At 57.0% G+C, this 22597-nt stretch overlaps 2 protein-coding genes across 12 annotated transcripts in view; one reads left to right on the top strand and one right to left on the bottom strand.

Moving 5' to 3' along the window:
- Window positions 1-22379, bottom strand: part of LOC137845929 (protein YIF1B-like) — a 129270-nt gene extending 106891 nt beyond the window's left edge. For 2 of the 10 annotated variants that reach the window (XM_068663477.1, XM_068663478.1), the window contains exons 1-2: window positions 22109-22376; window positions 21773-22041 (exon numbers count right to left, since the gene is read on the bottom strand). In XM_068663477.1, the coding sequence (XP_068519578.1) occupies window positions 21773-22041; window positions 22109-22139 (300 nt within the window). In that variant the 5' untranslated portion in view covers window positions 22140-22376. Of the gene's footprint in view, window positions 1-4480; window positions 4604-9549; window positions 18017-18547; window positions 19231-21200; window positions 21405-21772; window positions 22042-22108 lie in introns of those variants that run through there. The other 8 variants (XR_011090324.1, XM_068663474.1, XM_068663476.1 and 5 more) reach the window with 8 other exon arrangements.
- LOC137845928 (olfactory receptor 14A16-like) lies at window positions 4369-6000 on the top strand. 2 transcript variants are annotated; one of them, XM_068663470.1, is made up of 2 exons: window positions 4369-4509; window positions 4665-6000. In XM_068663470.1, the coding sequence occupies exon 2, from the start codon at window positions 4988-4990 to the stop codon at window positions 5900-5902; it is 915 nt and encodes a 304-aa protein (XP_068519571.1). In that variant the 5' UTR covers window positions 4369-4509; window positions 4665-4987; the 3' UTR covers window positions 5903-6000. The 2 variants fall into 2 exon arrangements, with proteins under 2 accessions (XP_068519571.1, XP_068519570.1); XM_068663469.1 differs by lacking the exon at window positions 4369-4509 and having other exon boundaries at window positions 4620-4864; window positions 4965-6000.
- Window positions 22380-22597: the final 218 nt, after the last annotated feature.

Here is a 22597-nt window from a genome sequence, read left to right as displayed (position 1 = left end):
CTCTGGTCCGATTTGTCATCTCAACCTTTGTGCTCCATGCTAGGCACCAAAAAGACTTGCAGTGGTTTGACCCAGGAGGCAGCTCAGCACTACAGATCTATTTATCCAATGCAATGAAGGAGAGAACTGGGAGAAAAAAAAAAAAGAAAAAAGAAAAAAAAAAGACACAAAAGGAGTAAGTTGTTATTGTTATTGTTACAGACACCAACAGAGTAAGGGCATGATACTTTTGTGTGCACATCAATGTGGGGGGGAGGATTGGGAGGGACCGTGGGTGGGGCAAAGGGTCACGGGGATCTGGGGCAGTCATGTGTATAAGAAGCTATGCTACGCAGCAATAAATTGGCACTTGAGCTAGACACGGTGTGTCTGTCTCTGGTGTCCCTGCTTGGGGAGCAGACGTCCAGGCAGCCAATTGATGTTGTCTCTCGGGCTGGGGTAGCACGGAGAGAGACAACAATCAAAAGACAGGAAAGGTGGCGGTGATTAATTGAAAAGTGTTGGACCTAAGCATGACGTATATGGTATGGAATTAGGGGTGGATATTGCCCTAGTTTTGGCTGCGATAGCGTTCATTTTTCTTCCTAGTAGCTGGTATGTTGCTGCCTTTCGTATTTACAGAATCACAGAACAGTTTGGGTAGGAAAGGACCTTAAAGATCACATAATTCCAACTCTCCTGCCATGGGCAGAGACATCTTCCGCTAGACCAGGTTGCTGAAAGCCCCATCCAACCTGGCCCTGCTTCCAGAGATGAGGCAGCCACAGCTTCTCTGGGCAGCCTGTTCCCGTGCCTAATCATTCTCTGAGTAAACAACTTTCTAATATCTAATCCGGATCTACCCTCTTGCAGTTTAAAACCATTACCCCTAGTTACTGCTGGCTCATATTCAGCTGACTATCTACCAATATCCCCAGGACCCTTTCTGCTGGGCGGCTTTCCACACACTCTTCCCCCAGCTTGTGGCATTACATGGGGTTGTTGTGCCCAAGTGCAGGACCCGGCACTTTGCCTTGTTGAACTTCATCCAGTTGGCCTCAGCCCATGGGTGCAGCCTATCCGTTTCCCTCTGCAGAGCCTTCCTACCCTCAAGGAGATCAACACTCTCTCTGAACTAGGTGTCATCTGCAAACTCACTGAGGGTGCACTTGATCCCCTTGTTCAGATCACTGATGGAGATATTGAAAAGAAGTGGCCCCAGTACTGGGCCCAGTGGGACACCACTAGTGACTGGCCTCCAGCTGCATTTAGCTCCATTCACCACAGCAATTTGGACCTGGCCACCCAGACAGTTTTTGACCCATTGATGCATACATCCATCCAGGCCTTGAGCCGCCAGTTCCTCTGGGAGAATGCTGTGGGAAATGGTTTCAAAAGCCTTACTGAGGTCTAGGTAGACCACGTCCACAGCCTTCCCCTTGTCCACTGAAAGCATAACCTTATCTTCAAAGGGGATCAGATTTGCCAAGCAGGACCTGGCGTTGATAAACTCATGATGACTGGGCCTGCTCACCTGCTTGTCCTGGAAGCGTTGCGTGATGGTACTCAAGACAATCTGCTCCATGAGCTTCCCCAGCACCAAGATCAGACTGACAGGCCTGTAGTTCCCCGGATCCTCCTTCCGGCCCTTCTTGTAGACAGACGTCACGTTTGCTAGTCACCGGGTGACTGGGACCTCCCCTGATAGCCAGGACTGCTGGTCAGTGATGGAAAGCAGCTTGGAGAGCACTTCAGCCAGCTCCCTCAGTAACAACGGGTGGATGCCATCTAGCCCCCTAGACTTGTGCACATCTGAGTGCAGTAGCAGTTTTCTCAACATTTCCTCATGAGAGCTTCATTCTGCTGAAGGTCCTTATCTACCAGCTCAGAGGGCTGAGTACTAGGGGAACAACTGGTCTTGCTGCTAAACACTGAGGTAAAGAATGCATTAAGTACCTCAGCCTTTTCCACATCTCTTCTAATTCTGTTTTCCCACATCCAATAAAGGATGAAGATTCTCTTTTCCCTCCCCTCCCCTCCCCTCCCTTCCCCTCTGCTCTCCTTTCATTATAAAAACCTTTCTTATTGTCTCTGACAGCAATAGATAGATTGATCTCCGCTAGGGTCTGGCCCTTCCAATTTTGTCCTTGCCCACCCTAACAACATTTAGGACACAGCTTCAGACAAAATGACAGCATACATGAGAAGCACAGAAAAGGTGGAATCTGGCAGCCTTCCATCCACCAGCCTTCTGTGAGTCTGTGCTGCAATTCTGTTCAACTGGTTACTCCTCTACTGTCCACAATATCTACTAACACCTCATTGATGCTATCTTGTGAGAGACAGCACAATCAGGGTGAGCCATCTTCCTGCAGAAATTAACAGATGAAAGAATGGAGCATCTGCCCAGGGGAACCTTGAGAAACTGCAGGATTTTGCCTACAGAAACCTCTTGACATTTACAAGAAGAAAAGCCTCATCCTGCACCAGAGGAAGAGGAACCCCACACATCAGGGCAGACTGGGACCCTGCTGAGTGAGCAGTGCCCAGGAGGAGGAGGGCCTGGGCACCACGAGGGATGCCATACGAGCTCACCAGGAGCTCACCAGGAACCAGGCCAACTTCCTACAGAGCTGCCTTATGAGGAGCATGGCCACCAAGAAAATGTAAGTTACCATGCTCGGCTCCGATCTGATGAGACACCACACAGCCAGCAGGGAAAGAGGTGCAGGTCTGTGAATCTCTCGGACAGCCTGGTGTGGAGAGGAGCAAGCACACTGGAAAGGCTGAAAGTCCCAACAGGCCTGAGGTCTGTGTGTCAATGGCTAGGGCTGTTGTCTCTGACAGCGAGGCCTATGAGGAGGCAGCTTCTTGTTAAAGCACCAGGGTCTCATTGCCTCCACACCAGCCATGAGCCAGGCAGGAGTAGTAACCTTCTCCTGCACTGGGCCATGGACATCCCCATCTCCTACTGCCCAGGAAGAGCCCTGAGCTCCTGTGTGAAGGGAAAGGATCTCCCTTCCCAGGAGCCTGGGGTCAAAGCCTGTTTCAATACATCAGTGTCACCTTCACATTTGTCTACCTGTCCTCACTGCCTCCAGTGTTCTGCTCTAATGAGCTCCAAGGGAGGCTGTGTCAGTGCCAGCAGAGTCCCCCCTCAGGGGGACACTGCAGGAAACTTGCATCTGCCTTGGATTTCTTGAGAGGTTTCTTCAACGCACTCTCAGTGCCTGAGGTTCATGGGCTCATCGCCAAAGCCCCCAGAGGGCTGATTCCAATGCCTCTGCTGCTGATCTGGGCTGGGCTCCTGGGACAGGGAGAGCTCCTGGCAAGAGGGCCCTGGTGCAGAGAGACAGCTCTGCCCAGGAGCAGCTCCTCTGCACAGCGCAGAAGGGCTGGGGGCTCTGACCCCCATCGGGAGAGGAGAGGAGAGGAGAGGAGAGGAGAGGAGAGGAGAGAAGAGGAGAGGAGAGGAGAGGAGAGGAGAGGAGAGGAGAGGAGAGGAGAGGAGAGGAGAGGAGAGGAGAGGAGAGGAGAGGAGAGGAGAGGAGAGGAGAGGAGAGGAGAGGAGAGGAGAGGAGAGGAGAGGAGAGGAGAGGAGAGGAGAGGAGAGGAGAGGAGAGGAGAGGAGAGGAGAGGAGAGGAGAGGAGAGGAGAGGAGAGGAGAGGAGAGGAGAGGAGAGGAGAGGAGAGGAGAGGAGAGGAGAGGAGAGGAGAGGAGAGGAGAGGAGAGGAGAGGAGAGGAGAGGAGAGGAGAGGAGAGGAGAGGAGAGGAGAGAGGGGTTGGAGGCAGTTGGGAGTGGGAGGGTGCTGAGAGCTGCCTGCAGGAGAAACCTGCACAGCCCTTGACAAGGTAAGTCTCTGGCTGCAGGGCCATGCAGCTGCAGCTCCTGGAAGGGTCTCGTGCTGGGTCTTGTTTCTGGGAGGGCGGTGGGCAATGCAGTAGGCTGTGAGAGTCCTGCTGGATTGCACTGCGAGGTGAGGAAGTCTGGCAGAAGCCCCTTGGAGTGGCCTAAGCCAGGTGCCCCTGACACCCTAGAAGCCTCGAACACCCTGCTGGTGATGCAGGGCTCTCTGTCAGCTGCCCCATAGCTCCTGCTGCATGGAGGTGCCCCTTGGCAGGGCCCTGTTGGTGGCAGGGTGCTGCAGGGCAGCGCTGAGCACAGCCGCATGGGATGGGGTCTGTGAGCACAGGCGGGGGAAAGAAGAGTTTGGCCAAGATCAGCAGGAACAGAGTGGCCAAGAATCCTCTAGGTACAGCATGTTGTGTGCCTGGGATACTGGAATACCCCAGCGTGTGGATATTCACCTGTCTGTGGGGTGTTTTCCTGGGCTTCAGGCTGCTCTCCAGCAGGATGCAGCTCTCTCGTGGCATCCTTGTGGCATCCAGGCGTCCCAAGGAGAAGACACCTCCTTGCTAAGGCCATGTCCGTGCTGCTGGATGTCTGTCTGTGGGCAGCTGGAGTGAGGCCTCGGCAGCCCTGGCTAGGGGGGAAGAGCTGAGATCCTGCTCAGGCCCCCAGGGCCAAGGTAAGGATTCTGTCCAGCCTCACTCAGACTGGGGCTTCTCTGCTCTCAGCTGTCTCCGTTTTTTCCTCAGCGTAACACGAGTATGATCAGTGTCCTAAGCATTACAGGGGTAATTATAAGAAAATACAGCAAATAAAATCTCTCTTGCTCTACAGTGTGGTCGGATGAGTTGTTTGCAAAAAGACTGCATGGCTCATTGATCTGACAAGTGGACTGCACTTGAGTTTCCCCCATGGTCCTGCTTCCCTCCTGCTGCACAGCAGGAAGGACTCCTCTGGAGCCCACAGCAGCCCCTGCTCCCAGTGTCACACGCAGCCAGCACCACCCAGAGCTCAAGCAAGAGAGCTGCAGAAAGGTTCTCATGCAAAGAGAGAGGCTTATCTGCGGGCTTTCCAGGAGATGAAATAGGTTTTCCTCATTGAAGTCTGTTCTATTTTTTTTTCTCCTCTTCAAAGATACCTGTGTCCAAAGTCAGCAAATGCCCAACAGCAGCTCTGTGAGCGAGTTCCTCCTGCTGGCATTCGCAGACACGCGTGAGCTGCGGCTCCTGCACTTCGTGCTCTTCCTGGGCATCTCCCTGGCTGCCCTCCTGGGCAACGGCCTCATCCTCACCGCCGTAGCCTGCGACCACCGCCTCCACACCCCCATGTACTTCTTCCTCCTCAACCTCGCCCTTCTCGACCTGGGCTGCATCTCCACCACTCTGCCCAAAGGCATGGCCAATGCCCTCTGGGACACCAGGGCCATCTCTTATCACGGGTGTGCTGCACAGGTCTTCTTTTTTGTCTTCTTGGTTGGAGCAGAGTATTCCCTCCTCACCGTCATGGCCTACGACCGCTACGTTGCCATCTGCAAGCCCCTGCACTACGGGAGCCTCCTGGGCAGCAGAGCTTGTGTCCAGATGGCAGCAGCTGCCTGGGGCAGTGGCTTTCTCAATGCTGTCCTGCACACTGCCAATACATTTTCCCTGTCCCTCTGCCTTGGAAATGCAGTGGCCCAGTTCTTCTGTGAGATCCCCCAGATCCTCAAGCTCTCCTGCTCAGATGCCTACCTCAGGGAAGTTGCTGTACTCTTATTTACTCTTTCTTTAATCTTTGCTTGTTTTGTTTTCATTATGTTGTCCTATATACGGATTTTCAGGGCTGTGCTGAGGATTCCCTCTGAGAAGGACCAGCACAAAGCCTTTTCCACGTGCCTCCCTCATCTGGTTGTGGTCTCTCTGACTGTCAGCACTGGCATGTTTGCCTACCTGAAGCCCCCCTCCATCTCCTCTCCATCCCTGGACCTGTTGGTGGCCGTTCTATTCTCGGTGGTGGCTCCAGCAGTGAACCCCTTCATCTACAGCATGAGGAACAAGGACCTCAAGAATGCCTTGTGGAAACTGATGACTTGATTTGCTTCGGAAGCAATAATTTCACAGTCTGTTTCTGCAGATTACTCAGAATATCACTTACACAGAACAACCTATATTCCCTTTTTTGTTGTTTTTGTGTGTGTGAGTGTGTATTCTTAGTACTGGTATTTATTACTTAGTTTTGTGTTTTGTTTTGTTGGTTTTTATTTTCAGGTTAGGTTGCCCAATAAAATGTCATTTTTGTCCCACTCCCAATTCTGTATGTGTGTTTAGTGTATGTACTGAGTCTCTGTCCATGTGGAATTATGGTCTCTGTGAACTTTTAACGAAATAAAACAGCCTACACTGCCTTCTTTGTCTGATGTCCTTCCTCTGAGACCTGGTCTGGCTCTGCTGGGGCAGTGCCCATTTGCAGAGGAAAAGAGTCCCATTCCAGCAGCACAGCCAGGGAGCACCAGCGCTTGGGGCATGCCAAGCTGCTCTCTTGCCTCTGCCGCCCTCTCCTGCTGGTGGGGCCAGGCCCGGCTGCTCCTGGAGCTTGGTGCCAGTGCTGTTGTGGGGCTGTGCTGGGACTGCTGGCAGGTTAATGTTTCTTGCAGAGGGAATTAGCATCTGCCAGCAGAGTCCAGGGTATTGGCCGGAGCAGCATGAGCCCATAAAACAGGTGGAGCCCGCAGAGCATGAGCCTGTGCAAGGTGAATTTAGCAGAGCTCAAGTGCTCAAGCTGCTGCCAACAGGCAGAGCAGAGCTCTGCAGCCCCAGGACACGCAGTAGCCCCAGCAAAGGAGGCTGGTGACTGATTCCTTGCAGCCTTGGGCAATGACAGTGACCCCATGAGCTGGGTCTGCCTCCCAGCCTGCCCAGCATGGCCCTGCAGAGTGTCCCCGTGCCCTGGGCACCACAGCCCCCTTGCTCTGCAGAGCAGCACCGCCAGCTCGGGCTGGGGCAGGGGCTGGGAGGGCGCTTCCCAGAGTGTCTTCTAGGCCTGCTTCAGGCACACAACATCTGGATGTCAGAGTGATCTTTGCTGTGTGCAAGGAGCTGAGAGACCAACAACAGTCATGGGGCTGGAACATTGCCTGCAAGGTCCCACCTGCCCTAGCACCTCCCAGAACTGGCACGGAACTGGTTCACATGCATCAGAGGGTCTGGGAGCCCAGCAGCAGTGCCATGGGCTTGAAGGATCACAATCAGATCACTTCTACCTGGGCAGGTCCTAGGCCAAAAAGGGGGTGTTTTGTAGGTATGATATTATGAGGCGGTGGTGCCTCAGAAATTCTAAGTCCAGCAGGAAGTGAATGGCTGTTAAATGGCCTTTGAGGTGGCTTCTTGGAGAAATAGCTGGCAGCTCATCCCTTGACTCCTGGCTGGGATCTATGCCATTAGGCTCATATCTGCAAAAGTACCTGAAAGGCAAGCAGAAGGCACTTGCTGTGCCTGTAGTTTGTGAGATCCGCTCTTTCCGAGTACCTGGTAGGCCCCATAAAGGAAGAGGTCTTGGATAGGGCTTGTCATGTCAGAGGTGTCAGCTTTTGCCTGAAGTCATCCTTCAGGACTGCTTTCAGTTTTCAACACAGAGGGGGCCACTGCCTCCAAGATGCCTGGGGTAAACTGAACCATGCACGAGGGCCTGGAAAAAGTTACCCTGGCTGCATAGGAGCCATTCTATATCCAAAAGTTGGAGGCAGGAAACAAATTTTTAGCGTGGTACGGAGCTGCAGGGCACATTGTGCAGGGTGTTCCTGCAGCCTTTATGTTCTTTTCCATCCTGGCTTCGGTGCTGCGTCTGTCTTAAGAAAGGAGTAGCCAACAGAGGTAAGACAGACACTGTGAGATCATGAAAGCCATCAGAAAACTACCCCTAAGAAGATGACTGATATGGGGAGGTCAGAAGAAGCCTGGCCAGGAGAAATGTGAGATTTGGGAGAGAGAAGAGGCCAGCAGGAATCAATGATTTCTGGGAGGCTAGAAGGTTCAGGCAATGTTGATTCTGCTGTAGCACTGACTTAAAAGAGTCATGTAAAGACCTTGCCCTATTTTAACCAGCAACATTAATCCTTAAACCTAAATGCTACTGTACACACTGTCAGGAATCCACTACTCTAATGCCTGACCTCAACGCATCCCTTGAAGCCAAAATTCATCACATAGCCCCTTCCCCTTGTTTTTACTCTCTTAATCACTCTGATCCCTGACCTTAACACTAGCATTAAAATGCTCTTTTTAACCCTAGGAAACTGCCTGAGAGACCTAAACAAAACCCTAAACCACAAAGCTTGTCCATACCCTAAACACAGACCTGATACCCACATAAGAATACCAAAACATTCCCATTCAAACTTTGCTTAATCTTTAACCCAGTAAGGTGGGCCCTAGTCCCTAGTCATATACATGAACACCTAACACCCAAAACCCCTGTTCCTGTGCATTAACCTCCTCACCTTCAGCCCCTCTACTAAGCCTTAACTTTAGGCCCGTCATCCCTTGGGACAGGGCAGGAACCATGAGGTTGCTCTGCAGTCATGGCACTCAAAGCTGAATGTGAGGGGCCATGGATCTCATCAGATTGTGGGCCACAAGGAGGAGACAGGGGAGAATGCTCTGATGAGCTCAGCTCTGCCTCAGGAAGTCCTGCACCAGCAGGAGCAATGTGACTGTGGCAGTGACGGTAAGGTCACTTCTGTCCCTGCAGAAGATAGGGCAGCAGCAGGAACATGTCACAGAAAGGGACTGAGAGGTCACTTCAGTCTGTAGGTGGCAGGTCACCCTTGACTTAGAGCTGGGATCGGTACTTCTCGGCTGACATCTGCCAGTGGCCCTGGTAGGCCAGCAAAAGGCACCTGGCTGGCATGCTGACTGTGGGATCCCCTCTGCCTACATACCCAGGAGGACCCATGCAGAAAGAAGGCCCACATATGGGTTGTCCTGTCCCTTCTGCTTGAGTCCATGACTGGACAGCAGCAGGCCCATGGCTTGGAAGATGCTGGTGCGGTGACTTCTGTCTGGTTGGCTGACAGGCCGCAAGGAGCCTGATGGATTGGGATGCCTACTTTAGGAGGGGGTTCCACCCTGATGGAGCTTTCTTTTGTAGTAGAAAAGAGTAGGAGAGAAAAAACTGCCACAAAGTGCACTTTGGAATGTTGGTGCTGGCCACGAGGAGGAAGAACTGTCCCTCAGAGTGTTGTGCTGCGTTGCCAGAGGTCACCCAAAGAGCGTCTGTGATCAGAGCATGGCTTTGTGTGAGAAGGAGCAGCTGGGGAGGGTTGATGAGACACTGGTGAAATGATGGAAATGCTGGGATGAGAGCAAGGTGGTGAACAGAGACGGGTGTCTACAGTCCTCAAAGAAATAGGTGAAAGTCATCAAAGTCAACAAAGTGCTCTGCCGGGCACTGCCCAGCCCAGCCCGGCCCCTGCCCACCTCTCCCCACCACCCTGCCCTCTCTCCAGCCCAGCCCAGCCCAGCAGCCCAGGCTGGGCTGGCCCCAGGGCAATGCCCTCCACAGGCTGCTGCAGGGCTCTGGGCACGGCCACCCCAGCCCCAGCCCCTCACAAGGCACCGCAGCTGCTGGGACAAAGTGTGGTGGTTTTACTCAGGTGGGCAGCCGAGCTCCACCACAACCGCCCTCTCACTCCCCCTCTCCTCAAAGAGGAAGGGGGAGAAAATACAACACAGAGAACTCGAGGTTTGAGATGAGAAAGGTTTAATTAAATGGAAAGGGAATGGGGAGGAAAAAAAAAAAACGAAACAAAAGAAACAATCAGTCCGCGCGGGAGCACGGAGAGAGGGAAAAAAAAAATTATTCTCTACTTCCCATCAACGAGCGGTGTTCAGCCACGTCCTGGGAAGCAGGGCCTGAGGGTCCGAGCCACGGCTGCGCTCGCGTCAGGCAGCACCCTGGGGTGTCACCAAGTGACGTCACAATGGGTGCCCACCCAGCCCAGGCGCGTGTCACAGTGGCACCCATTGTGACGTCACTTGGTGACATCCCAGGGCTCCGCCTTATAAGAGCGCAGCCGTGGCTCGGACCCTCAGTGTCGGTGCACGGCAGTGACGGACAGGGCAGGAGCACAGGGCCTTCGAGGAGTCCCCGAGCATAGCCCACGTCCCACAATGCCGCAACCGCCCGCCCAGAGGAGACGCCGGTTTCTATCTGAGAACTCTCCCACTCCAGAGGCTGCTTCTGAAGGGGATGAGGAGGGAGGCATGCCCCCCAGGCAGCCCAGGCTGGCCTGGCAGGAGACCTGGTCTTCTAGGGGCAGCAACCGGCCAGCAGAGGACAGCTTGCTGGCAGTGGAAAGAACCCCAGTCGAGGCCTTTTTGCCGGAAGAGGACAGCAGCCCGGCAGAGGACATTGCTCAGGCAGCGGGCAGCCACCCGGTAGAGGACAGCAAGAAGAAGTCGCAGCTGCTGGATCCCAGTGAGTCTTAGGGATGGGGTGGGGAGGGTTGGGGACACAGAGACCACAGCCTGACTCCAGGACTCCTTCCCTGGGTAAAGCGGCGCTTGGGCTGACGGGGCCGAGCTTCCTCCGCAGCACCACAGAATGCCAGGACGCTTTGGGCTGGGGGGGACCTCGGCGATCACGATGCTTCCCCCCAGCCCAGGCTGCCCAAAGCCCACCCAGCCTGGCCGTGGGCAGTGCCAGGGAGGGGGCACCGCAGCCTGCGCCAAGGCCTCACTGCCCTGGGCGTGAAGGAGAGAAATCCCTGCCTGTCCGAAAGAAACCTGCCCTCTTTGAGGTTAAGGCCGTCACCCCTTGTCCTGTCGCTGCAGTCCATGATGAAGATCCCCCCCCAGCTTTCCTGGAGGCCCCTTTGGGCACGGGGAGGCCGCAGCGAGGTCCCCACACAGCCTTCTCCAGGCTCCACAAGCCCAGCTCCCTCAGCCTCTCTTCCCAGCGGAGCTGCTGCAGCCTCTGGGCATCCCCGCGGCCTCCCCACGTCCTTCTGGGGCTGGGGCCCTTCCTCTCCTCACCCCTGCATTCAGCCCCTCGCTGCAGCACTCTTTGCTTTCCTCCTTTCCAGGTAATATATGGAAACTGTGCAGAGACAAGGCCGTGGAATTCATCAGGGCGTATGTCAGAGGCACAGAAAAGGTAATGGCAGCCGCTTGCATCACAGCTGTGCTCCTGGCGCTGCCCTCCAGGGGTCCCACACAGCCCCAGACCCCTCAAGGCTTTGGTCCTGCTGGCCGTGGGTGTCCCCCTAATGCTCTGTTGGTGTCTTTGTGGCTGCCAGGACGACGAGGAGCAGAAGATGCTGTTCCTCAGCAAAATCTGCGATCTGTGCAGATGTGTCACCAAGAAGGGTGTGCCGATGAACTTGCATGGCTTCTGCAGCAAACATAAGCTGGTGGAGAACATCATGGTGAGAGGATGCGCAGCGGGTTGGGGAAGGGGCAAGGCCCCCCGGCACCAGCCCCCTGGGAGGCGAGGGCTGGGGCAGCGCTGGCTCTGCTGCTGCTGGGTGCCGGCGGCTCCAAGGTCTCATCCTGCTTGTGCTCTGCAGGCGCTGCTGGAAAAGGAGCCCGTGGACAGCTTGCGCACAGCATTCCGGCAGAAGGCCATGGAGACTGTCGCCCTCCTCAGGTGCGTGCCCAGCCCCTGGTGGCAATGTCCTGGTGGCCCTGAAGCTGGCAGGGAGGCTGCCCGTCCCTCCCAGGGATGCCTGGCCAAGGGAGGTCCGTGTCCTCCTTCATAAGCCTCGAGACACTGCGTCCAACAGGCTCCTCTCTCTCTCTCCTTCAGCAACACCGTACCGACAGCACTGCGTGGCAAAAAGGAGAGACTCCTGCGTGTGTGCTGCAAGAGCATCTTCTTTCTGCCTCCCGAGTCAGATGTGCCAGAGACAGAAAGAGCGCTCTTCACTGAGGTATGTGCTGGGTGAGGTACCAGCACCCCCAGTCCTGCTGAGCTGCTGCCTTGCTTCCCCGTGCTGACACAACCAGAGACCAGTGCAGGGCCGGGGCCCAGATTTGCTTTCCCAGCCTCACCCTTTCCCCTTCCCCGACCTGATCTTGTGCTGCAGGAGGTCTGCACACAGCAGCTTTTTAGCCCCAAAGCCACCCCTGAACTCCAGAGGGGCTCAGAGCCAGCTCCTGGGGGTGAGGAGGGCCACAGAAATAATTTGATGCTCTTCTGTCCTTCCTGCAGACTATGAAAGCCATGGACACCATGCTGGCGGCCTTCGTACGCAACTTCCCCATCTCCAGTTTCAGCACAGAGTTGGAGAATATGTTGAAGGTTTGGCATTTGCAAAGAATTTCCAAAGAATCCTCTCAGGTCTCATTTGCAGACCACTGTCAACCCAGCAACTTCTCTCCTCGCAGGCGCTGCTGCACTTTGCCCACTCCAAAAACCCAGCTGTGCGTGAGAGAGCTGTGAGGATGATTGAGAGGCTGGGTGATTTCATCCTCTTGTATTTTGAGGCCGAGGTAAGGCACAACGAACCCTCCACCCTTTCCTGCATCCCAGAGCATCCTGCCACTCAGGGGTGCCTGTGAGGCAAGCCTCGATGCACGTGAGTGCCTCAGAACCGTGAATCGAGGGTCTTCGTCCCTCCTTCGCCCCTGCTCTTCCCTTCCCAGGCCGTGCTCTCTCAGGGACCGGCTCTGCCTCCACTAAGCCCTTTGTCTCTCCTCCCTTCCTCACCCAGATCACAGATGACTATGAAAACTATAGCGATGATGAGCCCACAGAGCCCTACATCCCCATCCTGGGACAGCTGCTGGGCATCCTCTTCATTTTCACCAGTGACAAAGATTCCATCAGATTCACAGCTTTAGAAACTCTTTCTCACATATACAAAATCATCAGAAAAGGAAGAGGTAAGAAGGTGTGGTGGGCAGCGTCCGTCTGCACACAAACATCTACTGATTTGTCTACTTGTTTTCCCCGAGTTTAGTGGGGACTGTTAGTGTTAGGTTAGAGGTTGGACTCGATGATCTTGAGGTCTCTTCCAACCTAGAAATTCTGTGATTCTGTGAGTACTGTGAAGGATTGTTTTTGTGCTTGGTGGAGGCTGCCCACGGAATTCTGCCAGGTTCCCTGGCCTCCTCTGCTCCTCACAGCAGCTTCCCGCAGCATTCTGGCTATCGTTTTCCGCAGAACCTAGACGTCCAGGAGCACCTGCCGTCCAGGAGCAGTTCTCTGCTGCTGTGCTTCCCAACCCTCCCCAGATCACCTACCACGCTGTTTTGTGGTGTCCCCCAGTCTAAGCCATCGATCGATGAGCACTTCCCAAACCGCTTCTTCCCCGAGGAGTGAACAGCAGAGCCAGCCGTGCATCACCAGGGATGGTGACGCCCTCCAGAATGCTCCCTGACTGTTTGCTCCCTGCCGTCTTAAAGGCAGGTGTCAGGGGGCTTCCTGCACATCCTGACCCCGAGCAGAAGGGGGTCTGTGACACGCTGCTACCCCCACGGCACCCAACGCCATTGCTTCTCCTCCTTCTGCATCATCCCTGAGGTCCCTCTTGCTCCCAGCACTCCTCACCTTGTGCTTTACATCCCTGCCCACCACTCTCCTCGCCGTGGGTCTGAGCCTCCCTCCTCAGCCATTCCTAGTGAAAGTGCTTTTCACCATTTGGCAAGCTTGTTGGCAAAGATGCTCTTCCCTACTGACTCTTCGCTGTTTCCCCCTGTTTAGAATGCATATTGAGAGCGGACATGGTAAAATATGCAGAGAGACACAAGAAATTGAAGTATGCAAAACTTCCATTTTCTATAATATCAACTCCGTGTGAAATTGCCAAGGTAATGAGCTCTGGCCTTGCTGGGGATCTTGTCCGCAGCATCAGCAGGCATCTCGTGTGAGCAAAGGGGTCCAGAACCGGTGGGGCTGGCACGGCCTCACTCGCCCTGCTGAGAGGGTTCCTCTTGTCCCCAGGCTGGGGCTATGCGAAGGCTGCTCCCCTGTGTCCCGGCAGCAGCTCCACCCTCCTGGCCACCAGCAAGCCCTGGTTACCTGCAGGGCCAGCACTCTGGCCCCATATGCCCCATCCTCACCCCTTCCCCCGAGGGCCCTCTCTCCAGAGCTGCCCTTGCTGCTCAGCTAAGCAGCACCCTTGGGACACTCAGTGAGGCATGTCTTCGCTCCTCCTTCTTCCCACAGCGGTTTGGAGGACATCTCTTCCCTGATGAGAGGCTGGACATCGTCCTCACAGCCCTTGAAGCTTTACAAGACTCCAGCATCCATGACAAGCAGGGGGCCTGCAGCGTGCTGGACGCAGCCTTGGAGGACCCTTTCTACTGGCTGACAGATGTAAGTGGCCTGTGGCCATGGCCCTGCCCTTGAGCTCTTCCAGGCGTGGTTCCTCTCTCCTTCCCTGCCTCCCTCCCTGCCTCCCTCGCACGTCGGGGTCTCTTGGGCTCCAGAAGCCACCTGAAGCCAGCAGAGAGCAATGGAAGGGGCCAAAGTTTGAGTGGCAGCTGTGGCAATGGCTGCGGTCTGCTGGCAACACCATTCCCACTTTGTCCCCCAAGGTGCCAACGATCATGGAGTGCATCAGGAGAAACCTGGGCAGCATCCACACGGCATCGGCGCGGCAGTGCCTGGACTCCCTGCTTCTCAGGCTGACCAACATGATGTCCAGGAGAGAAGTCAAGAACCTGCTGCAGTTCTCTCCGCCACGTCACAGGTCTTGGCCTTAACATCCTTGAGGGCTTGTTCCGCGTCGGGAGATGCACCTGGAGACTCTCTGCTTGCCACACCAATGGCAAAGGGCAGGACATCCCCAAGGAGCACAGCCCTCCTTCCCACCAATGTGTTCCAGCCCTACTGGGCCAGCCAGGGCTGCAGCAGCCCAGCTGTCCAAGGCAGCCCAGAGTCCCCCTGCCCCCAGGGAACACCAGCTCAGCCCCCTCCTGCCTGCCCAGGCTGGGCCCTCAGTGCTCCCCAGGTCACAGGGGCTGCAGGACAGCCTGGGTCCTCTGGGGCTGGCCCAGTTTGTGGCCCTGCGGCTGAGGCAGCCTCACTGACAGAGTATTCTGGGCTTGCAGCACTGACCTGGCCATGTGGGAGGTGATCCTGGCCATGCCGAAGACCTTGGAGAATGTTTTAAACATCGTGTTGCTAGGCATCTCGCTGCGCCAGTGGTGCAAGGAAGTCACCGAAGACACCTGCATCCGTCGCTTGGCTGTGAGTTCCCAGATGAAACCTTGCTCCCAGCAGGGCTACGTGTGCCCCTTCAGGCACACAGGCACAGCCCTGTGCCCATCTACCCCCAAACTGCCAGCTCCCGCAGGACGTACGGACACATGGTCCCTGGGGCCGGCAAGCCCCCGTAGCTCCCCGCGCCTGGTGCCTCTTTGGTGCCAGCTGGCGCTGCCCCATCCCTGCCCAAAGGTGGGAGAAGAAGAGGCTGCAGGGAGCCCTGCAGGCCCTGCCAGGCTCTCACTGCTCTTTCTTGCAGATGCTGGGCCGGAATCACATTTTTTGGGAGGACTTTGGTAACCCAGTGCACCTCCAGAGCTACCTGAGGCACCCAAGCCCAGAGATGCGCTTGATGGTTCTGAAAGGGCTCTGCACCGTGTCAGAGAGCCCTAAGAAGGTAAGCGGGCCATCGTCAAGCAAAGCCATGTTGGCAGCCTGGGGCTTTGCTCTTCTGCCCTCCCGTCCCTCCCCGCTGCCAGGAAGCAAGGCAGGAGGCTGGTGCTCAGGAACCAGAGCCCTGTGCCCAGGGTGGTCTCTCACTGCCTCACGGAAGGGAAATGGTGTCTTTCCTACAGGCAAGGAAAATTCAGGTCTTGCTGCCAGACATCCTGGAGGCCCTGCAGGACACCAACACAGACATGGTGCTGAAGGCCCTGCTTGTGCTGAGAAACGTGATGGCTCATGTGGAGAGGAGGGAGGCCAGTGGCCCGGCTCTGCAGCTGGCTGAGAAGCTCCTGCCACTCTTTGACCACGTAAGTGTGCTGCGGGAGCCCGAGCCCTCAGCTGGGCCCCCTGTAACGAGGGCTGCCCTTCAGCCCGGCCCTGTGGGCAGCACTCAGGCAGGGCCTTCCCAGTCTCCTCGTCAGCCCAGGCACTGGGGAGCTCTGCTTGGGCATGGCTGGTGCGGCTGGTGGTGAAAGTGGGGTGGCTGGCGGGCAGCCTGCGATGGCAACCGATTGCGTTGCCCTTCACGGGCACCAGGCCTTGCAGCTGCCCCTGAGCAGCTCCTCTGGGAAGGATCCAGCGCTGAAGCATCTCACAGTGCTGGGAGCTCCCTTCACATCGGCCACGCTAATGCTGAAATTCCTCCTGTCCTCCTCCCTGCCAGGCGTCCAGCCAGGTGCAGGAGCACTCCATCTGCCTCTTCCAAGCCGTGGTGGAGGCTGTGCTGCGGCAAAGGACGAAGAAAATGAAGAGGACAGTTCACAGGAGCCTTCTCCCACTCTACTTTCACATGAGAGACCAGAGTGAGAGCGTAGCAAAGGTACAGATCTCAGAGCTGAGCAGTTATGTGGGCAAGGGTGTGCTGATGCCACAGGGTTGCTCTGGGGGATCACAGAATTTCTAGGTTGGAAGAGACCTCAAGTTCATCGAGTCCAGCCTCTCATCTCTTGCTGTGATCTCTGGGATCTCTCTCATTGTGAGCTGCCTCCGATGGTGGCTGTCCCGTGGCCTTGCCTTGGCCACTGAACCCAGTGCACGCTGCCCCCCACCACAGCCTCCCATAACGCGCTGGGAAAGGCTCGCAGCCCTGCCAAGAGGAGGGGACAGAGGGTCTCCTTCCCAAGGCTGTGCTGCTACCTCCCAACCTCTGCTGCTCCGCAGGCCTCTGGGGAAGCTCTCGCCGTGGCTGCAGAGTTTCTGCGACGCAAGGAGCTCAAGCGCTTGGCCCAGACAGAACAGACGTGGAGGATCGGGGAGTGCTTGGTAAGGACCCAACTTGGTTTGCCCCAGCTGGGCAAACGCGCCCGGCCAGAGCCCGCTGCCTGCAGCCGCATCCTCGCTCCCTTCCTGCCAGCACAGAGCCCCAGGGGGCTCTTCTGCAGGCCCCTCTGCCCTCCCTGCCCCCAGGATGCTGGAGGAGACCCTGGAGAGGGTGTGCAAGCCCCGTGACCCTGCGTTCTCTCTCTCTCCAGCTGCAGCAGGACAGAGGCAGAGTAGAAGAATACCTGCAGCAGAGCCAGCCCTACCTGCAGGCCACTCAGACCCTTTTGCGACTTGAGGCCGTCAGATTCATTGGTGAGCCCAGCCCCTGGGTCCCTCTTGGGGCAGCCTTTGGCAGCCCCAGGCACTGCCCTGTTGCCCCCAGAGCCCCCCGACTGGGCCCTTGCTCCAGGGTGCAGGAGGGGGCACAGCCTGGCTGGCCAGGCCAGGGGCTGCGCTGCTGGGAGCGTGCTGGGGAGCGGGGCTCTGATGGGATCTCTGTGTCTAGGTCTTGCTGCGCGCTACTGCAAGGACCAGAGCGAGGAGAAGCTGAATGAAATCCTCAGCGGTGAGTGAGGGCAGTGGGGGGTGTGCTAGGGCTGGGGGGACAGCGGCAGAGGCCCCCGTGCCTTGCCCTGCTCCAGGGAAATGCTTCGGGGCGGAGGAGCAATGCAGCCATAGGAACGAGGGAGAGGAGACGGGGTAGCCTGTGGTGTCAGGGAATGGCCTCCCAGCCTGGAGCTGGGCAGTGCCGCTGAAAGGGTTGAGTGTCCCTGAGGAAGAGTCAGGGGAAAGGGCAGTAAGGCTGACAGAAGGTGGGAGCCTGTTGTAGAGCACGCAACCAGGACGAAGAGGGAGATGAGACAGCCTACAAGCAGCTAGGAGCAGGGTCACGATTGCTAGCCCTTGCTCTCATGGGGAAGCACAATAGCGAGAGGAAAGAGTCCAGGAGATTCCTGGAGTGTGTGAATCCTCCCAAGGGATGGAGGCAGGTGGTGAGGGAACCAGCTTGTGAAGGTGCCCCACTTGACCTGTGGTGCGCAGGTGGGGAAGGACTGGTGGCTGCATTTGGGACATTGCTGAGCAGCAGCTTTCAACGGATTCCTTTGTCCCTCCTGCTCCTCCTGGCCTGGGGAAGAGTCGAGTGGGGCTGGCATGCTCTGCAGGGGATGCCTGGGGATCTCTGCAACGAGTGGGTTTTCATCTCTGCTCTTCTTTCTTTTGCAGTCCTCCAGCCTTCAAAGAAAGACCCGGAACCCATGGTCCGTTCCCTGGCAGTTCAAACCACCCTGATCCTGACGTCAAGGCATAAAGCAATGCCACGACGGAGATTTCCACTGCTGTGTTGCCGCTAGCCCCGCAGCAGTCCTCAAAAGAGCAATATATATTTTAATAGAACTAGGTTGTTGTCTCGTTATTCCAGCAGCTCCTTCACAGTGACTCGGTGCCATGACGCTGAGCTAACTTGGAGGCCACCAAGGACCCTGAGAAGTTCCCTCTGTTGCCCTGAGAAGGCAACTTCCTTGTGAGGGGAACAGAGGGCCCTATTTGTTAGCCTGACCCTACCCGTAGGGAAGTCTGCTGCCTCCCTGGGGCTAGGGTCATGGACGTTGCCAGAAAGCTTCCCAACCGGGTTTTCCCCTCTGATTACTATCGTCTTTTGATAGTCCAGGCCGGCAGTGATAATACTGAAGATAGAAGCCTGAAGACTATCAAGCGGGACTTTAGGGGACTGGGACGGGTAGTGGATGGAGTGGGAGTTCAGGTGGTGTTTTTGTCCACCCCTACAGTGGCAGGGAGGGGTACAGAGAGGAGTCACGACTCACTGGGATCCAGCAACTGCAACTCCTTCTTGCTGTCCTCTGTCAAACCTCTGTTCTCTACCACTAAGCTGTCCTCTGCTGGTCTCCTGTCCTCTACCGGGCTGCTGCCCTTTGACAGCAAGCTGTCCTCTGCCGGGCTTCTGTCCTCTGCCGGCAAAATGTCCTCTACCGGGGTGCTGTCCTCTGCCAGCAAGCTGTCCTCTGCTGGCCGGTTGCTGCCCTCAGAAGACCAGGTCTCCTGCCAGGCCAGCCTGGGCTGCCTGGGGGGCATGCCTCCCTCCTCATCAGATTCAGAAGGAGCCTCTGGAGTGGGAGAGTTCTCAAATAGAAAACGGAGGCTCCTTCGGGCAGGCGTGGGCTATGCTCGGGGACTCCTCGAATGCCCAGTGCTCCTGCCCTGTCCGTCACTGCCGTGCACCGACGCTGAGGGTCCGAGCCACAGCTGCAGTCATATAAGGCGGACCCCTGGGGTGTCACCAAGGGAGGTCACCAAGGGTCCCATGTGACACGTGCCTGGGCTGGATGGGCCCCACCGGGCGCTGTAAGTTCGTGGGCGACACCAAGCTGGGCAAGGGGATCTGGACAGGCTGGATCAACGGGCCGCATCCAGCTGCGTGGCATTCAAGGCCAAATGCTGGGTTCCACACTTGGAATCATAGAATATCCTGAGTTGGAAGGGGGCAGACCTGAAGGGATGAAAGACACGGTCTCCCGATGCCTCTTGAGCAGAAGGCGTTTATTGCCATTTTTCTCTGCTACATATACTTTCCCCGTAACCACTTGCGCTGTCCACGCGCCTGAATCAGTCATACAATTCATTAGAGACCCTCAGCCACGCGCCTCAAGCCAGCCAGCAATTGACCACTGCGCAAAGCTCATCTTTAATGCTGTAGCCAAGTTAATTTATCTCCACCTTGTTCAAGTTTTTGTTACTAATGCCTAGTAAAAAAAGGGGCTTTAGGGCTTTGGGGCGACTACTTAAAGGATCAGGGGCACAGGTTGTGTTTGCCTCTGTCCTTCCGATAGGGGGGATCGATGCTGACAAGCAGACTCATCACATTAACACGTAGCTTCGGGACTGGTGCAACTGGTAGAACTTTGGGCTTGCTGATCATGGGAGGGTCTATGTGACACTGGCCTGCTACCACCAGATGAGATGCGCCTCCCTGTAGTGGTTTTACCTGGCAAGGTTTTGGTAGGACGGGGCCATAGGAGTGGCTTTTGTGAGAAGGATCTGGAAGCTGCCCCATGTTTGCTAAGGGCCCCTCTGCTGACCAGAGCTGAGCCAATAAGTCACAGAATCACAGAATCACAGAATTTCTAGGTTGGAAGAGACCTCAAGATCATCGAGTCCAACCTCTGACCTAACACTAACAGTCCCCACTAAACCATATCCCTAAGCTCTACATCTAAACGTCTTTTAAAGACTTCCAGGGATGGTGACTCCACCACTTCCCTGGGCAGCCTGCTCCAGTGCCTCACAACCCTTTCGGTAAAGAAGTTCTTCCTAACATCTAACCTAAAACTCCCCTGGCGCAACTTTAGCCCATTCCCCCTCGTCCTGTCACCAGGCACATGGGAGAACAGGCCAACCCCCACCTCGCTACAGCCTCCTTTAAGGTATCTGTAGAGAGCGATAAGGTCGCCCCTGAGCCTCCTCTTCTCCAGGCTGAACAAGCCCAGCTCCCTCAGCCGCTCCTCGTAGGACTTGTTCTCCAGGCCCCTCACCAGCTTTGTCGCCCTTCTCTGGACTCTCTCTAGCACCTCAATGTCCTTCTTGTAGCGACGGGCCCAAATTGAACAGAGTACTTGAGGTGCGGCCTCACCAGAGCCGAGTACAGGGGGACGATCACCTCCCTAGCCCTGCTGGTCCCACGATTTGCGCCTCTGTGAAAGCATATTTAAGACAGGGAAAAAAAACGCTGCGCCACACAGCAGCTGGGAGAGTGAGAGGAGTGAGGAACGGCCTTGCAGGCGCCAAGGTCAGTGAAGAAGGAGGGGGAGAGGTGCTCCAGGCGCCGGAGCAGAAGTCCCCTGCGGCCTGTGGTGAGGACCCTGGTGAAGCAGGTTGTCTCCCTGCAGCCTCATGGAGCACCACGGTGGAGCAGGGTTCCACGCTGCAGCGCGTGGAGGAGACCACGGTGGAGCAGGTGGCCCTGCACCGATGGAGGCTGCGGCCTGTGGAAGACCCCTGCCGGAGCAGATTCTGGGTCGGACCTGTAGCCCGTGGAGAGGAGCCCACGCAGGAGCAGGGGGTCTGGCAGGAGCTGCTGCCCATGGGGGAGCCAGGTTGGAGCAGTCTGCTCCTGAGGGATGGACCCCGTGCTACGGACCCATATCTGGAGCAGTTCTGGAAGAGCTGCTGCCTGTGGGAAGCCCACGCCGGATCAGTTCATCAAGGACTGCATCCCGTGGGAGGGATCCCACAGCACAGGGGACAAGAGTGACCGAGAAGGAGCGGCAGAGAAGAAGCACTATAGACTGACCATAACCCCCGTTCCTTCGTTCCCCTGCACTGCTCGGGGGGAGGAGGTGGAAGAGGGTAGACGGGGGAGAAGGTGCTTTTGGCTTCTCTCCTTTGTTTCTCACTTCTCTATTATCCTATATATAAATATATAGGATAATAAATAGAGAGCTACATATATAGAACAAAAATATGAAATAAAAGTACTTAAATATGTTTATCTCTGTAGAGAGCGATAAGGTCGCCCCTGAGCCTCCTCTTCTCCAGGCTGAACAAGCCCAGCTCCCTCAGCCGCTCCTCGTAGGACTTGTTCTCCAGGCCCCTCACCAGCTTCGTCGCCCTTCTTTGGACCCGCTCAAGCACCTCGATGTCCTTCTTGTAGCGAGGGACCCAAAACTGAACACAGTACTCGAGGTGCGGCCTCACCAGAGCCGAGTACAGCCACCCATAGCCCCCCGTAGCCCCCCATAGCACCCTATAGCCCCCCATAGCCCCCTATAGACCCCCAGAGCCCCCCGCAGCCCCCTATAGCCCCCCGCAGCCCCCTATAGCCCCCCTAGCCCCCTATAGCCTCCCATAGCCCCCCGCAGCCCCCTATAGCCCCCCGTTGCCCCCAATAGCCCCCTATAGCCCCCCAGAGCCCCCCGGAGCCCCCCATAGCCCCCCGCAGACCCCCATAGCCCCCCATAACCCCCTATAGCCCCCCGCCGCCCCCACCACCCCCCCTAATTCTCCCCCCCACCCCCCCTTATCCCGCTCCTCACGTTTCGGTCCACGATGTCCCGGCCCTGGCTGGCCAAGCTGCTGCCGTAGGCGGCGGCCAGGCTGGACACGGGCTCGGCCAGGAAGGCGGCGGCGGGGGGGGGGCAGGCGGGATGCGGAGGACGCCGGGGGGGCCGCCGGGGGGGCCCCGTAGGCCCGGGCCGGGCCGTGGGGGGCGGGGGGGGGGCGGCCCCGCCGCTGGTGTCGTCGAAGAGCGGCCGCGGCTCCGCCATCCGCGGAGGGGCCGGGCCCGGGCCGCGGCGCTTGGGGGCTGCGGGGAGAGGAGAGGGGGGTCAGGGGGGGTCGGGGGAGGGGGGGGGGCGCCGGGGGGTCCGCACCGAGCCCCGCCGCCGCTCCCGGGGGCTCCATGGCGCTTCCGCTTCCGGTCACGTGAGGAGCGCGGGAGGAAGCTGTTGGCGGAGCGGCGGGGCGGGGCCGGAAGTGGCGGTTGCCATGGGGACGGGCGCGCGGGGCCGTGACGTCAGCAAGGGTGTGATGTCAGCAAGGCCACCGTGCCACCAAGGTGATGACGTCACCAAGGCCACCACGTCACCAAAGCCATGATGGCAACCAAAGCCATGACGTCACCAAGGCCACCATGTCCCCAGGGCCACCACGTCCCCATAGCCCCCATGGCCCCATAGCCCCCACGGCCCCATATCCACCATGTCCCCAGCGCCATCTTATCCCCAAGGCCACCACATCCCCAAGGCCACACGTTGGCCATGGTGGCCCTAGGGCTGTCCCTGAGGTGTCGTGGCCATTTCCTGGCCACGGCGGCCATCTTGTCCCCAAGGCCACCACGTCCCCAGGGCTACCACTTCCCC

The sequence above is a fragment of the Anas acuta genome, chromosome 29, assembly GCF_963932015.1.
Source record: "Anas acuta chromosome 29, bAnaAcu1.1, whole genome shotgun sequence".
Lineage (NCBI taxonomy): Eukaryota > Metazoa > Chordata > Aves > Anseriformes > Anatidae > Anas > Anas acuta.
The sequence above is the reverse complement of the archived record's forward strand: the minus strand, read 5'-3'. Positions and strand labels throughout refer to the sequence as shown.

What these genes read in the sequence shown, in the direction of transcription:
- LOC137845928 (XM_068663470.1), top strand. Translation starts at nt 4,988, where the DNA reads ATGCCCAACAGCAGCTCTGTGAGCGAGTTCCTCCTGCTGGCATTCGCA.